We start from the raw sequence: 18,082 nt of genomic DNA, 5'->3' as shown, positions 1-18,082 counted from the left end.
ACACGTCGTTGGCACCATTTTATGGTAAAATGTTTGTATCTCATTTTTTCGATGAGTAGAGTCTGCGTTTGTCTGACGTGGCGCTTTTATAGATTTTACGACTAATTGTTAAGGAAATATCTATCCAACCGATATAGGGAGACGCCGGTGGCATTTTCTTTATATAAAATTAGGAAATTTTTTATCAACAAAAGTCCGATTTTAAAGACATTAAGAGGGGATAATGGGTTGTTCCTTATATGTATTCCACGTCTTTTTTTATTTTTACTCTAATAAATTATTCAACTTAATCAAACTTTTAATTAAATAAATTTAGTTAAAATATTTTTTTCCAAAAATTTCAGAATTTCTTTGTTAATAGTGTATGTTTGTAACAATAAATAATTCTAAAAAAAAATTTAATTTTTTATATAAGACAAAAATTGTTGAAAAAAGTTTTTTTTGCTCAAGGAAGCCCATGTAACCCCTTAAGTAAATCCTATGTTGCTCATACAACGTGGTGTACTTGGAGTATATTCGCAATGATTTTTTTCAAATAGCTCTTCAATAAGCTTATGTATAGCATTTAAAATTTGTTGCTTTTGTCTTCTATCCATACTACATTCTTTTTTTCTTTCGGATATAAAGAGATATTTTGTTCGAAGGCACCAATAATATGATTTTTACATACTAATCGACCAGGAAGGCAGTACACAAGATGTTTGTTGAATTTACATGTACTTGTATATAGCAGATTCAGCTTAATTTTATTATTTAAGCTATAATCAAAAGTAATGCATTTATTATATGACTTTAGGTTTAACTATGGATTAAAATGTGAAACGGGCTCATGTGATAAGATTCTCAATTCCCTTATTGAATGAAGATTCAAAGTAAATAACTATAATTCTGTTTTTCTTCTGGAGAGTCGAAAATTATGAAGGATTTGTAATGAGGAAGTGTTGGTTTTGTAAAAAGCCAATAAATAGACTAAGTGGTAGACTCTTTAAACATTATTTTGTATGTCTAGAGGGTAATAACGTTGGAATATTACCTGTGCAAGTGATTCGCCTTCATAGGGTTGTGGCAGAATATATACCAGGCCATGTTCTTATTTAAGACGTTTCGAACGATTAAAGTGAACAATAATAATAATGGTAACTTGAAAGCACAATGAGAATAATAATATTTTAAATACATATCAGACCTCTTTTGAAGTTCCAGCATTGGTTAGTTGATTACCAAGCTCGAATAAATTACTTTTATATCCATGAGATTTACTAAATGTATTTAAAACCAACGTTTTTTCTCAATTTTACTAAATGCTATCCCTTACTCCAGTATACATCGTTACATACATATGTTAATGGTTTTGCTAAACAAAAGAGCAAATGTTTTAGGGTGGAATTGGTGGCAGATACGATATGCATCAACCTCTATTAAAACCGATTATTGTCCTAACATAATATACATAAGCGCAAACAAAATCACGAAAGCATAAATTAAGCTTTAATTTATGTCAACGAATGGGCTTAGCTTTTCGAAGTGTTTATGTGTCCGCTTTTATAACGCGCGCATATTTGCTTTCACACGAATTCGACTGCGTAGTCTATCTATATCATTATCTCTGTACATTTTATTATCGTTTCCATACCTCCAAACGCCAAAATTTTAGCTGACACCGCTGCGCACTTTGCCTTTGTTTGGTCTCTCTTTTATGCCGAATATGCCATTGTAATGCAAGAAGCCTTTTTGCCTGTAAGTGACATTATCGAAATGACATTTAATGTCTATGTTGTTAGACTCTTGTGAATTATTTGCTTTTAATACATTCAAGCACAATTTAAGTACGCTTACGCCTGGGAATATCACATGTGCGCATTTAATTTATACAATGCACATAAGAGCCGCTATATATAACACATATATGCCACATTAAGTGCAACTTATTATCGTATCCTAGCGGTCTCATTTAATGTAGCTAAGTAATATGTAGATTATACTCGTAAGCGTGAAATAAAATGCAATAAATTCATAGCAAATGACAGCTGACGGGCAAATTTCTTTATCTCTGTACGTTATGCTCGATACAGAGCTATGTATATGGTATATTACTAGTAAGACTTTTTAATTTAAATTTCACGCGAAAGCCTATTTTTTTCTAGGTTAGTATGACTGTCAGTGACATCTGTGGCAAATCTAACATCAAATTAAATTGACGGTTTCGAGAATTGTAGAAATTATGTACAAAGTCTTACTATATTTTGATCATGGCAGTATGTATGAAGATATTATTTACTTTATGTGAGATAACGAATCTCTTTGTGAAAATATTATGGAGCTGAGTGAAAATGTAGAAATGAGATAATTAATAAAAATTTTTTAATATAGTGTTTATACCGATATGATTTCTTTAAAGAAAAAAGAACATACTAATTGATAATTCAAATGTTTTTTTTAATGGGAAGTACAATCGATACAATTAAGTTCGGAATATAACATCATTTAACTGGCTTTAACGATTTCCTTTGTCAAAATGAATTCGATGAACCCAAATTTAAAGTAGTTTTTCGACTAAATCAAGTCGTATGTCATGTATAGGAGGTTCAATATTGTATCTAAAGCTTGAAGAGAGTCTGGTTTATTGTTAAAGACCAATGACTTCAAAAAACCTCACAAGAAGTAGTTTAACTTCTTGGAGGCCATTCAATGTCAAAATTTCTTGAAATAATCAAATCTCTAAACTTTTCTCGCAATAACTCGGTTGTTGCACGTGCTATGTAGCACGCAGCCGTGTCTTGTTGGAATCTACAAAGACGGTTATCATCAATCTATACCGCTCTTCATTTCGAAAGAGTTTCGCACCTATGATTCCGCCAGACCAATTTAGGTGAAAATGATGGCTGCTGATGAATAATTTCTAGGTTTTCTTCGCACCAGAATCGACAACACCACTCAGAAGAAAGCGAGCCTCATCGATTAAGATGATTTTCTTAAAAAAAATCCTTTTCAAGTTGTTCCTAGGCAAAATCAGTAATTTCAGCGCTTTTTTTGTTAATAAAATTGAATAATTTGTAGATATTTCCATCGTGAAATTGTACACCTTACTGTATACCATACAAATATTACAGATCATGACACGTTGCTTAGAAATTATATCATTCCTTTAGGAAACCCCGTTATAATCAGCGCTTCCAAAAAAATTTGTATAACTATTTGTTGTGCTGAATATATATTTGTAGAGAGTTGAATGGAGGTTAAAGTATGTATTTGTATTTCCACTTATGGTTTAATAAATTTCAACCTTCAGCAGCCAAAACCAAGCCTTAAAATAAACGGGTTTCCGATACGAAAACATATCTACTAAGGCCTTTGTAAGCGAATAATGTCAGTTAAAGGCTAGTATTATTAATCACAAGGTTTTTTATACCCTGAACAGGGTATATTAAGTTTGCCACGAAGTTTGTAACACCCAGAAGGAAGGGTCGGAGGCCCTATAAAGTATATATATAAATGATCAGTACATTAGGTCATTAACCATAACATTTAGGAAGAGGCTAGCCTTATTGACGACAAAGAGGACTCGCTGCGTTTGATCCCGGACCAAAAAGTTCTTAGGAAAGCACAAGTTAGTATTGATACTCACAGAATATCCAGAGGCAATTTCACCGAACAATCACGCAGCAGTGATGTTTGTTGTCGCTGTTCCTGTTGATGCTGTTGTTGTTGTTGATTTGACTGGTGATTTTCCTGATGATATGCTGAATGCGATGCGGACTGATGCGAAAACTGTTGTTGCTGTTGTTGTTGTGGTTGTTGCTGATGTTGCTGCTCTGGCTGATACTGGAAATGGTAACGTTGTTGTGTACTATGATATTGTTGTTGTGGATGTTGTAACAGATGTTGTTGCTGTTCACGATATTCATCCGTATCATTATTGTTATTGTTGTTATTTGTCGCGCCACTGCTTGCGCGTCGTTTAGCGGCGGTCATCAGTGGGAGAGAGAGTCGAGCTTAACTTTTGGTGGGAGAGGGAGGCAGCAAATTAACGGTATAAGATTAAAGTAAGCAGCGTTGTTCTTGGCCGATATTAAGGGTGAGCGGAGCTGCAGCAAATCAGCCGTGACAGGTGAGAAACTTTTCGTCGCAGTGTGAATGTAATATAAACTTGTGGAAGGTATGGGCTGAAGAAGCAAATAAAATATTTAATTAACTGCACGCGTAATTGTCGTATGGGTGTGGTTGTATTAAAAGTTGTTAAGCTGGATAATTTTTTTCCTCTTCGTGTACGTGTGTAATTTGGAATTAATTTGTGCTTCTTTTTTTTGTTGAGACTTCAATTTAATATCAATTTGAGAGTTTTTTCTTCCAACATAGAGCTTTAAGCTTTTTCAGTTTTGTAATTATCTCACAATTAATTTAGCTATCTTTTTGTAGTTTTTGAGTTTTTTCGTTTCATTAACTACCTATTTCACCACAGCTGAGTTATTTGGGGCATAATCTCGAAGCTTTTCAGCAAAGCTTTAAATTTTGCACGTTTTCTTCACGTTATGCTGTTTTGTACATTATATTTGTAGCTTAATTCACAGCAGCTAATATGCTCTTCTGTTTTATTTTCTTTCATAAAATGTTTTGTTTCCTTCTCTTAAAGCTTTTTGGTTGAGCACTGCTTAGTTATGCCAAACGCCGCAAATTACAGAGATTTTACTTCAAAAATATGTGTTAGTTCGTAAGCATGGTTTGGTGTATTCTAACGTGCTTTAATCGATTTTTGAGCTTTTGGAGCTTTCGCAAGCTTTCACGATTTTTCGTCACCTTTAGTTACTTACACACTTTGCACCAGAAGTAATTGCAATTTTAGTGTCGAATATATACAGAAAGCTTTAAATACAGTTTAATGGCTATTTGAGCTCTCACCAAAGCTTTTTTAAGCTTTTATGAACTTTTAATCTGCATTAATTTGAGCTTTAAACTTGGCTATTACTCTCTGAAGCCTTCAGCTAAATCTAATTAGCTGCTATTCACTTTCTGATTTTACTAAAGAGCTTTCTTCGATTTTTAAGCTTTTATTGAGCTCTTGAAGCTTTGAGGATTTTCAAAGTTTCAGTTTCTAAAATACTTTGTACCAAAAGAATTACACAGAAAGCTTTCAATACAGTTTTTAAAGCTTTTTGAGCTTTCACTAAACTTTTATTAAGCTTTCATGGTTTCCTAAACTGCATAAATTTTAACTTTAAGCTTGTAGATCACTCTCTGAAGCTTTCATATAAATCCAATTGGCTTCGATCCGTTGTCTGAATTTTCTAAAGTAACTCCATTGACATAATTTTTAATTCCAGTAAATATTTTCAAGCCCATTTTGGCAGCTATTTCACAGCAATTCGATCACTGTCAAGTAATTGATTTTTTGTCTAGACAAATCAAACTCTCTGTGCCAAAATTTTTTTAGCGAAAAGCTCACCGAGCTTCAAATTTTATCAATGCTGCCAATTCACATATTTTTTGTCATATTCTGACAGCCAACTACTTGTTTTTATAGTATATTCTATTGTAAGCATTCAAACAATTATTAATACCGCAAACAGTTTTCAGTCGCTGTTGCTGTTGTTGTCGTTGCGGTTATTGTTGCTGCGCGCTGCACCAATTGAATGGCATCACTTTACACCGGAACTTAAGTGGCCGTTTAATTTCCGTCAACTATTTCCGCTTTGCAGCAAATTGCATTAATGACAGCACATTTCAGCCACATGCAGACGACACAACAATAGACGATCGCTGAATAGAACAGACACCCACACGCGCTTGCTAACAACGAGAGCACGGGCTCAACAGCGCACACATGCACCGTTCATGCAGCACTGTAATCTCACTGACTGACTACGCTTGTCTAATGAACGGCTAAATAGACACATATGTGTTGTATATGCATGTATGTGTGCATTTCTCTAAGTATGTGTGCTCGCTATGGCTGCGCTGAGCGCAATGAAGCGCAAGATTTTTGTGCTTTGTCTTTGGCAAAATGTTGTTGTCTGCTTGTTGTACAGTAGTTACAATTGTTGCTGTTTTTGTTGTTTTTGTTTGTTATTCAAACGACTACTTAGTTGCTGCGCCACTTGACGGCAATCGGGTGAGCAATTTTGCTTGCTTGCTGCCTTAGCGGCTGGGCTTTAGCGCTGTACTAACGTTAATCGCTTTTGTTGTGATGTTAGTGGAAGTTATTGTTGTTGTTCTTGTTGTTATTATAGTGCTGCTTGCCACGTAAAGTCATGGTAGCGGATAATTAGATTTAGCGCGCTTTGCTGTTATGCCTCCGACATGACTCTGCACACACACTGCAGGGTTGCATCAAGTTGCTGTATTAAGCACACATACACACATACACTCAAAACACCAAGTAGCGGTTATTGACGCGCCATCGAAGCGTCTGTGTGGAAAATCTATGTATATTGTTTTATCGCTCGACTAAAGCATCGTTGCAATTGTTCGCAGCGTCATTGTATAGCGACATATAACGGTTATTTTCATATCCTGTTGTTTCCTTATCCCTATTGTTGTTGTAATATTGCTGTTATAGCGTATATAACAACTAATATATCGCAACGTTCAACTAACACTGTCTTCTGATTTGCTGCCGTGCCGCTTGCTTTAGCTTCAGCTGACTGCCGTTGCCACTCTGCTGTTTTGTTGCTATGAAATTCGTTGGTTTGGGTCTTCTCTGGCACTGCTGTTGTCTTTATGTCTCTTCTTTGCCGCCGCCTTTGTTAATTATGATACGGCTTGACGCTTTATTTGCTATATTTCTTAGTCGATTTATTGCCTTGCCTGCCACGGCAGTTGCTGCGCGCGGCTCAAATGCGCTTGCCGTCAACACTTGTTGTCACTTTGTTGTTTTTATTGCTGTCGTCGTCGTTGTTTTTATTGCGCTTTGCCGCGTTTTCATTATTACTCATTTTATTATTATTGCAACATTTCCGTTTGTCGCGCTCAACATTTACTTTATATTGCAATTGTGTTGCATGCAGTCGTCTGCTGCTCGTATTAATTTGCTGCACGCTCGCTCTCCCCCCTTGCGCGGCAAGTTGTTCGTTTCATTTGCATTCAATTAGAATTCCGTTGGGTTTTTTGTCTGACGTTCAAGTGCCTTTGTTTGCTTTGTTATCGTTGTAATAGTTGATATTATTGTTGTTGCTATTACTTCATTGCTGTTGTTGTGCATTATTATGCGCTGCAGCAAAGGCATAACTTTTTATTCGCTCGCACAAACAATCAAACAGATATGCATTTGCCGTTATGTTTTCTATGTGTTTGTTTGCCTTAACATAAATGGTTGCTGTCGTTGTTGTTGCTAGCGCTGCAATTGTTTGCAATTATTGGTGTTGTTTTTTGTACTTTTTCGAGCAGGTTAAACAAAAAATTAATAATATTTTCAGTTGAAGTTCCTCATCAAAGTGATGGCAGGAGCATTTAATTTAATTATTTCTCTTTTTTCGTTTTAAATTTGCTTTGCTGATATGTTTGCTGGTTCCTTTTGAAGTTAAATGTTTTTTTTTTTTTGTTTTTGATAATAAAAATATTCCAACTTCTGCTTTTTTATTATCCAGCTTACATTTACATCAATTTTTTTTTTCTTTTTGTAATTTTTTGATTCGATTCTATTAACCTATTTTCCGCTTATTGTGGCACTGTTGATATGTTTGGTTGCACTTGTTTTTGTTTTTTTGTTCTACTACATTAATTTGCTTTGCATTGTTTTTATTTCGTAAAATCAATAAATTTCGTTTGTGTTAAAGTTGCTATCGTTGGAATTCCGTTTTAACTGCAACCAAAAGGAATTAAAATATAAATTACTTTACTGGAAAATATTTATTTTTGTTAAAATTGTAATAATACCGCAGTGATTATTAGTAAAAAAACTACACTACTAGAAGAAAAACAACATAATTTTGCATTGTAATATCTTTCACATAATGGAATAAATTATTATAATTTTTTAAGCAAATACAGAACGAGTAAATATTACCACTGCTCGTGTGACAGCCTAAGAAAGGCGATTTTTACGAATTAAATAAAAACTACTTTATCTAATATTTTATTTAATGCTCACTTCGCGAGCAATTCGTTCTTTGGGGGGATATCATTCAGAATGCTGAAAGATGATTGCGCGACATTGTTGGCCTTCAGGTTGAACGGCACTTGACCTGGGTGATTAATTCGTTCAAGCCTTTCATCGTAATGCAATTGGTTGGCGCCTATCTATGCGAACTGTATAGGACTGGCTTACACACCGGGTTGTTGGAGGCGATTCAGAATTCAGATTCCTTAGAATTTGCTGAGAGACACTTCAATAACATCCTGTCGAAAACAGTCGTAACTACTCTTGATAGTCTTGTGGTTGAATCAAAACTCGAACAGCTCATTTTCGGTCTTCTGTGCGACAAAGAGATTGAAACAGATGGAGCAACGCATGTGCTCGCCGAAATGTGAGTAGGGGAACCACACAAGATGGAGTTCCCTCTCGTCTTCTATGCGTACTGGTCGTTAACGACCTGTTTAAAAAATTTGAGGACCGTAGATGCCAGGTGATTTCCTAAGCAGACGATGTAGCACTTATGGTCATAACAAATTGGAGAGTCGGAATTTGTTTCGTCATTACCGCTAATAAAACCGAGATGGTTTTATTTACTCAACGATAAAAGATCCTGGTGACATCACTGCCGTTAATGGAAGACACAACTCTGCATCCTGCGGATACAGTGAAAAATCTAGTACTCATCCTGGACAGGAAGAGAAGTCATTAGTACTTTGGCTCTACGACACCATAGTCAAGCCCAATATGTTTTATGGAGTCTTTATATGGTGAAGGGCTCTAGAAAAGACCACACTTGGAAAAAACTCGGGAGAGAGAGAGAGAGGGAAAGCAACCATGGCACCTACCGTAGCAAAATACTTTTGACGCAAGATCGATCACAAGAGATCTAGTGATCTCTTTGCCATCAGTAATACTAGTCTCTTCCTAGTGGTCAGGGTTTCAACCGGTCTTTACAATGTTGGCGTCTGTGCTGTATGGCTTTGAATCTAACCAAATATGCCATCCGCTGAAGCAGCATGGAAATAGAAGACGTAGAAAACACTCAACATTTCCTTCTTGATTGTCCCGTATTTGGAAGGTCAAGACTTCAACCGTTGGAAACGCATACCTTCAGACATCCTACTGATCCGGCGGGAATGGAAATTGAACGCCTATGCTAATTTATAAGTTATAAGTTCAAACACAGGAGTTCTTCTATTTTATAGCTTCACAAAGCACTACACATAGCAGTCCATGTGCAATCTCTCTACCCCAGCCATCTAACCTAACCTAATGTTTTATAATTTAAAGGGTATACGAGCATATAGTCACTCAAAAATATAAAATAAATTTTTAAAATTTCTTGGAATTACTGCTGCAGTTATCAGATCCATAAAGCAAACCGGACTCCGTGGATGAGACCGCAAAACAATTTTCTAAAATATATTGACTGCACAATGTCTTACGCGTCCTAAGCTTATGAAGTGACAATTCAGTTTTTTCTGCATCCAGAAAAAGAAATTGCCTTATATGAATGTTCCATTAATAACTTAACTAGAAGATTACATCAATGAATTAAACTCAATATACTTCCATGCAAAACAAAAAAATTCTTACTTCCAGAGTTTTTTCGGCATTCTACTCCTTACTGAACAAAAATCATTCTGAAAACAATGCTGCTGAGATTCTTTTGAGTGGTTTTGTAATGCTGGTCATATATTATATGCTTGGAAATATATACAGGATTTTGAGGAATCGATGCATTTTGATAAGAAATTTAATGAGCTGTCAAATGACAGTGTACAACATTCGAATATATGCCTGCCATAAAGAATTTCATTTATATATTCATAAGATGTAATTAATTAATTAAGATTTTCCAAAAAATTTGTACACCTCTTTTCATAATTGTAATACCTTAACTAAAAAAATAACTCTTTAATCGCAGAACTTTTATTTATTCTTATCAGTAGCATTCACTTAGAAATAAATTTTTATGAAATCTTTAAATATTCGACTTTAAGTGACATTAAATTCAACCCTATCTGATATTCCCTCAATTGAGTACTGCATTTCAGCTGCAGAGGAAGGAGATAAGCGACGTAATAAAATGAAGGGTCGCAGGTAATTTCATAAAGGAACGTGCAAAAATATCGAATAAACTTCTTACTACTAATGCCATTTTGAACCGGTAATGCCCACAAACACAAATACTATTACAAATACAAGTACAACTACAGTTAAAGGTACGTTTGCAACTGCAAATTTCCTGCAATGCAACATATTGACTGAGTCCAAATTGCATTTACACCAAACTGGCATTGCAGCTTGTTTGTCTCACTTTCCTTATTGCTTGTTTCGCATCTCGTATCTCCCTTCGCCATCGCCCCATCTGCACAAATGCAACACTCGTCGTGTGCTGAATTCAATCTCGTTTCTCGTTGCAGCAACGGACCAAGCGGAAGGTGAAAGCAAAACCAAAGCCAAAACCAAAAGCAAGAAAAAAAAACTAGAAAAAAGTGAAGCGAAGGCGTTGCAGACAATGCATTTCCGGCATGCCTGTGGCATAGCTGTTGGCAAAAGTGCCAGCAGACACACACTTGCCACACATTTGTCTCTATGAGTGCCTGTGTGCTGTATATGTGGGTGATACAAATCCTTATATAGTGGCATTTTTAAGCTCAATAAGGATGTCTTTTGAGTCGTTGCAGGCAGGCAATGTACTCGCATTGCGACATGACCACTTGTGGCATCCAATCATTGGCTGTTGCCGTCTTTTTCAATTCACTTGCTGATTGTAGTAGCTTTGTATCACAATTGAAAATTTATTTTTGATCTTTGCCGTACATATTACTCTTTGTTATCCTTGCAGACATAATGCTTTGTAGGCATATCGATTTGGAATGTTGATACACTATTCAAAGAATTGTTATTGCTATGCGTTTATGTCGGTTTATGTTAGTGCTGTAGCTCTGCAGAACCAATATCGATTTATAGTTGAAAGGTTCGAAGCATAGACTTGAATAGAATTGAAGATTAATATGTATAATACTTTGTCTTAAATTTTGTACTTCTAAAAAAAATTTCGTGTGTGGAATCGCTGCGTATGTTGGAAAAGGCTGATGGTGATTTAGTTATATCAAAAACACAAGCCTACGAGTGGTACAAAGCCTGCAAAGACAGTCGAGAGTTGCCTCGATCTGGATGACCGCTTCAACTTATGAAAATATTAAAAAAGTGAAGGATATGGTGCTTGAAACTCGTCACGCAAATGTTAGAGAGATGGCAAGAAACGCCTTCTTACTGAACTCGTCCCGATTAAGCTGAATTTTTTTCAAAGGACTACGCCATAGAAGCTTAAAAATCTCCCCGTATCCTTAAGCATTTCTTATTGCTTTGGAAACAAAAGAAAAAACAACTCATACTTATAAAGAAATTATATTTAACATGAAAATTGATTAGTTTCGACAAACAAAGTTCAAAGAAAAGAATGACATGTTGTAGCCCTAAAATTTGCTTGTCAAACGCGTTGAAAATAGTCAACCTTAAAACAGAGACCGAAGGGTAACAATTAAGCCGCCGCCACCCAGCGCAGACAAATTACGAAACTTTTCATGTTATGACGTGCACATAAACTAACATACACAACGAAATGTAAAATATACCTATATAATTAACATTACTCATGCTCACACCAACCTCTTTATTAGCAAAGTTTTCAAATCAAAAACTAAACGCATTCCCGTCGAGCGAAGGCTAACACAAAGCAGAATTTACAGTTACCCACATACCTAGGATATACTTATTTGTCATTGTAGGTGTACACTGTTAACGGTACTTTAAACGAGAGTAGTTGTCAAGCAGACAGTCAGACAGACAATAATTGCGTTTGTTAGCATGGCATGTAACGTAATCACTTAAGTGCACGCAACTACGTTGGCAACAACACACTATAAGCGCTGACATACACAGAAGCCTTTAACCGCGCTATCATTTCAAACATTCACTCAGTTAGGCTTAATACAGCTTGAGTTGAATATGATGATGCCGATGAAGGCAAGCACATTGCCGCGTTGCGTATACGCCGCGTACGACCTTCATGCAGACGCGACATAACAATAGCACCGACATATAACAGATAGTTTGGCAAATAAATCGGCACGATAGGCACAAACAATGTTTACCCGACACACACACACACACACCAACATATACTCAGCATACGTGTCTGTGTGCGCATGTTTCGAACTCATCAATAGCAACACAACTAGAAACTCAGCGTGGCTCTTTGTTTGTCACGCTTTGCGGCGCAACGCCCATTTATTTTTGCTGTCTACCAAGCTGTGCGCTTGTATTTGTGTTTGTGTTTAATTATTTACGTCTGTTCTGTGCCCTTCGTTGCCGTCAAACATTATTGATGTTCTGTGCGCCTAAGTGTATGCTGCTACTTTTTGTAAACAATGAGTGCGTTTGTCAATTAACAAAAGCGCCTTAACTAAGTGGTGGGTAAGAGAATCAGTTCAGGGCTTTGTTGGAAACATTCATGCTAGCCGTACTAAGAACAATACGGTCCCAAAAGTGTAGATAAATAAATCAAAGCGCTCGCAAAGGCTTGACGTTTCTATAAGGCCGTATATGGCAAGCGAGAGTCCTTGAATTCCGATCAATGCAAACAATGAGTTGCATGCATTTTCATGTTTACAGTTACATACATATGTTAATAAAATTTTATAGCATATTTATGACTGCATGTCTGCGCTTTATTAGCAGCTAGCCATAAATTATACGCTCTTTAATAATTTTATTGGCCTAAAGACAATGTGAAATCATAAAATTACGAGCATTGCATGCGCATTATAAGCCCCATAGGCAAACTGGGTTGCGATGCTATCAGGTTTTTTGCCAGTCCACATCTAGTGCGGCAATAAATTTTATAATTGTTTTAGATTCTCTTTGTATACTTGTATATTGGTTTGTTTTTTTTTCAGCTGGTAAATAGTAATGGAAAAACTCACAGCAGCCGTGAATATAACGAGTATAAAAAAATTAAATCGCTAATTTTTAAATCGTGCATTAGGTATATTAAATTTCATTAAAACAGTAAGCAGGAAGAAGACTTTCAGAGCAAACTCCCCAACAAACCATTACAAACTAAGCAACCAAAATAAAATCCATGTATGGAATACTTATTTATTTGAAAATATATCAGTAAAGGATTAGGCAGAAATTACTGCTTAAAGCAAAGCTAAAATATTCAAACATATTGTTTAAATCGAACCGCTAAGGGATGTAGCAGCCGTTCACAATTAACAAGGTAAAGATCTGGACATGAACATATCATTTTCGCTCAATAACTAACCTTAATTCTATTTATAGTAACTGATAGTCCTTTGGGGCATCAAAACTTACTCTTGATAACTTCAAGTCCCAAGGCATCGATAAATCGCATTATGTCTATCATAAATCCAATTTATAGGAGTTGATGACCAATGGTTGTTGATCTTGTCATTACATTAATGCGTTCATAGGTCTGCCACTGCCTCCAACTCAGTAAAGTGGGCATACATAATCAAGACTCTGTATGACATACATGCACTTCTATATCTTATGGGAATTATTATGAATTATTTTGAACTCAGGCGACCATTATTCGATACTAACGAAGGCCCAAAGTGCTACTATATTTAGGGTGGAGTACCACAAGGCTCGGGTCTAGGCTCATTTCGATAGAATTTAATTTCAGATGGGGTGCTAAGAAGACACCAAAGTCGTTTAATTAATTGCATATGCAGACCTTATTGTGATAGCAGTGGCAAAACACCTTGATGACCTTCAGAGCAAATACTATGAGTGCATTAACGGTCTGCGCCAATGGTTCTTCTTAATGAGCTTAGAACTGGCTGAGCAAAAGACAGAAGTTTTGCTCATAAGTACTAAAAAAGTAGAGGAAAGTATATATCTACCTCAGTGTGAAATTCATTCGCAGCCACAACTAAAATATCTGGGAGTAATAATAGACTCAAGACTCAAATGTAAGGATCATCTAGAATGCACTGCAGGTAAAGTAAATAAAGTCCTAAACGCCTTTTCCAGAATGATGGCAATTAAAGGCTGCGTGCGTTCCAGTCGTCGATTTTTACTCGCAGAGGTAATGAGATCGATTGTATTACATATATGCAGCTCCAATATGGATCTAGGAGCTAGGCATTAAAGCATATGCCAGACAAAGGTGTTTTAGAAGGTACGTAAACAGATTCCAGAACGACATTAGTCCGATTTTTCCGACGTGTTTACAGTGCTTTGAAGGCTCTGAGCATGTATTCCTTTATTGTCCTCGCTTTTTAAGTACAAAGGAAAAACTTAAAACTTCACTCGGTGGTAGTTTTATGTTAGGAAATTTGACGACACTCATGTGTCAGCTGTTACAATGCTGCATATGTCAAAACGGAGACATACAACGATTAGTCCTCCGTTCCATAGAGCTGACTTAAATGTCTAGTCATTCCCACGTAGATATATTTAATCAAGTGGTTCCGTGGGAGAGTCTGGAATTGGGAGTAGGTTCGATTTAGTGGATTGAAGTTTTGTAATCTGGCTTTTGATGCTTCCTCCTACTTTCAAACTACACAAAAAAAGATCTGTCACTGGCTGGTGATAGTCAAGTGTTATTAAAAAATCTTTGGTTTCATATAGATGAAAGTTTCAGCAATACAAAACACCTGCAAGAAGAGTAAGGAGATCGTTTAACCATCCTCATGATAGCCTCCATGTTGTTATCACATTTCACCACTAAATTTTTTGCGCTCTCCCACCAATTGTACAAACATTATTGAGCACTAATTTAAATTGCGAAACATAATTTAATTCAAAGATAACAATTGAATATATTTTTAAGCGGTTTTACCACAGTTGTAATTAAATATAATGGAATATTTTTATATCAGTTTTTATGTGCGCGCCTACCATTTCGTATTGCAGCTTGCAGTGTTTCCATATCATTTCAATAAACATTGAAAATCAACAATTTCAACTATCAATCAACGGAAATTTTTTTATCAAAATTAATTATAACTACAATATTAATATTAAAAAGCAAAAAATAAACATAAGTACTATAATTAAATATAAGAGTATGTGCTCATGTTTTCATGCGCATCATTAACGGCGTTACCACATCAAAATGATAATTACTCACCACACAAGCACACATAAGAAGCACATGCAATGCTGTTTTTAGAAATAAATATAACATTGCACATGAAAATATGGAAATTTCGCATGAAAAATGAATTTTGCAAATTAATAACGCGCAAAATATAATTATGTGTAAAGCAAATATTTGAAAAAGTTGAAATTCTCGAAATATTTAATGGCTTTGCCGCAAAGAGATTTTGAGTTGATACAGAAATATATAATATATATGTATTTGTACAGACCATGTATTGCATATATACATATATGTACATATGTAGGTATCATATACTTATACATATGTTTATGTGTACCTAGTAATTTCATCAGCCGCCATCTTACCACTTTGAGATCGAAGATGTAAACCAGAGTGAGCAAATTGAAATTCAGCTCGAACAGGAGCCACAAACAAGCCCAAGCAGCAACATAAAGTACCGTACCAAAGTATACACATACTTGCACCAAAACAACAAACGCGCCAACAACAGCTTCGGCAAAACAAACTTTTCGCGCACAGCATCTCAAGAAAGTGTGTGCGTTTGCCTGCAAGTTATTGTGGTGGAAGCCACGCATGCATGGTGGAACATAAAATATCTATCCTTGTTGTTGCTGCTGGGAAACTTGAATGCATAAACATACATATGTTTCTACTCCTACGCATAACACTGCTGTACAAACATTTAAAACAATTTTGGTAGAATATTCTTAGTGTTGTTGCATCCATTCATGCAAGTGTGTGTGTGCGGAAGCCCGTGTTGAAACAACTATCAAAGATGCCTGCCAGTTTGCCAACAATTTCAATGATTTCTTAATTAAATTAACAAGTTTCTAATTTGCTGCAATGCCACTGGTGTATTGGTGCCGCAAATTTTATATACATACACTGCTGCGTAATAAACTTTTCTTCTTCTTGAAAATTTATTTGAAGATAAGAAAAAATTTCGTTTAAAACACAGTAAATTATTATCAATAAAAAAAAATAAAAATTGTGAAAAATATTGGCTCAGGATATCTCACGAAATATATTTTAAATGGTAATGATTTTTGGAGCTAGACTCCACTTGTTGTGATCTCTTTGCCCTCAATAAGGCTAGTCTCTTCCTAGTTTTGGAGCTTTTAACGGACCATTGCCACACAGTAGCGCTGGGAATCCTACCAGACGCCATCTGCAGCAGCTGTATAAAAGAAGATGAAGTGAAAATAACTTCTTCTTGACTGTTCCGCGTTTAGGAGGGCAGACTTAAGCACTTAGGAACGCATATTTTCAGACATCCCACCGATCTGGCGGGAATGGAATTTAGACGCCTGTGCATATTTGTACTGGCTACGTATTATCTAATCTAACCTAACCTAACTTCTTAGGTCAAATATTTGTCTGTTATGCGAGGTTATGCCCTACTTTTTATATATGATTTGAGGTTGAATAACTAAATATTGTAAATTTCTTGATGAACCCAAAATTCGAATGCGTTTTCTAAGAAAATTATTCGTGAATAGAAATAACAAAGTACGAACCAAAGCTTCAGCCACAAATTTGCCGAGCCGGCTAATATCTACTCCAGCAAATTCGACGGCTTCCTAGAAAGTATGGAAACATAGATTTCTAAGCGAAAGCTAAAAAAGAAAGTGGTTAGATGTTTTTACCTCATCTTCCTCCTTTCAACACGCAAATCTTTCCAAGTTGCATCCGCATGTTGCGTCCTGCTAACTCTTAGCCTCACCGCATGAGTGCTATTGGAACAAGGAATAGTTAGGACACCTATCATTGCAGACATGTGAACTTGGGCCAGAAGGCATTCGTAATGCACTACTATCCATAGATCCAGCATCGGACATCACGAAGACAAGGGTTCATCTGCACAATTCTATCTAATATCAGTATTCTGCTTGTCACGATTGTCTCATGTCTCTAATTGTCACAATCGTAATTAAGTGACTCTGTCAGAGTGATATATGCAAATGAGATTTGCGTAAGGCTCCCTTTATAGCGAACTCGTCGTTCACCACTTCACCAGCGACATGCTGGTCCAAGTTATCAGGAATGCAATAATTTCGGAAAGTCCCATGCTGGAACTTATAAGATGTCGTTCAGCTTGGATAATTCCATACAAGCGCTAGATTTATATTTCCAGTTTATATAGCAGCTATGTACAAGCTGTACTCGTAGAAGTCTGATATTGACGCTTCCAACAAATAAACAGCTTCTTGAGAAGAAAAAGGCGTGTGCATAATTAAAGATCGACTTCTCAAAATTAAGGGTTCGAGTACAGGGTATAATGTATTATTATACCACATGCAGAGAACTAATTTTTGCCTCTTTGTCAAAGCCGCACTTCATGCCGAACTTTCCCACCTTTCTGTAGTTTATTGGTTTTAATTTCGTCTTTGCTAAGAATTAAGCAACTCGCTCTTAACTTTCTTCCGAAAAGTTTAGAACACTACACCTCGGCGACTAGCTACAACTTAGACAAAACTTCTAATTTATATAATAAACATATAAATTCATATACACAAAGTTACATATTCACGTGAGTTTATTCCTTTAAAATATCATCAACGAAAATATTGCTCACACCTTTGCACTACAGACTGTCACAAAGTTTTCTAATTAAGTTTGGTTGCATTCTTAAGACAGTGAAAAATTCGTTGAAAAGTTTTGTAGTTGCCGGTGTTGTGAACTTTAGAATTTACCACAAGCCGCATATACCTAAACTAAGCATGCAGTTGCTTTCAATTAATAAACGCTCTAGGTCAACGAACTAAATAATAATTACAAAGTAAAGGAAAGGTTTAATTAAATAAAATTATGGATAAAAGATAGTTTCTAACGCTTCGTTGATAGTT

The 18,082-nt window shown here is 35.9% G+C and overlaps 1 protein-coding gene across 1 annotated transcript in view; it reads right to left on the bottom strand.

Annotated features, from left to right (window-relative positions):
• The window catches only part of LOC105226264 (heparan sulfate glucosamine 3-O-sulfotransferase 6), a 174,960-nt gene that overhangs the window by 42,814 nt on the left and 114,064 nt on the right, over positions 1-18,082 (bottom strand). The window contains exon 4 of the mRNA XM_049452354.1: positions 3,626-7,795. Coding sequence (XP_049308311.1) covers positions 3,626-3,972 — 347 coding nt within the window. The 5' untranslated portion in view covers positions 3,973-7,795. The remainder of the gene's footprint in view (positions 1-3,625; positions 7,796-18,082) is intronic.

This window comes from Bactrocera dorsalis, chromosome 3 (assembly GCF_023373825.1).
Source record: "Bactrocera dorsalis isolate Fly_Bdor chromosome 3, ASM2337382v1, whole genome shotgun sequence".
NCBI lineage: Eukaryota > Metazoa > Arthropoda > Insecta > Diptera > Tephritidae > Bactrocera > Bactrocera dorsalis.
Note: the sequence above shows the minus strand (reverse complement) of the source record. Positions and strands in the feature narration are given on the sequence as shown.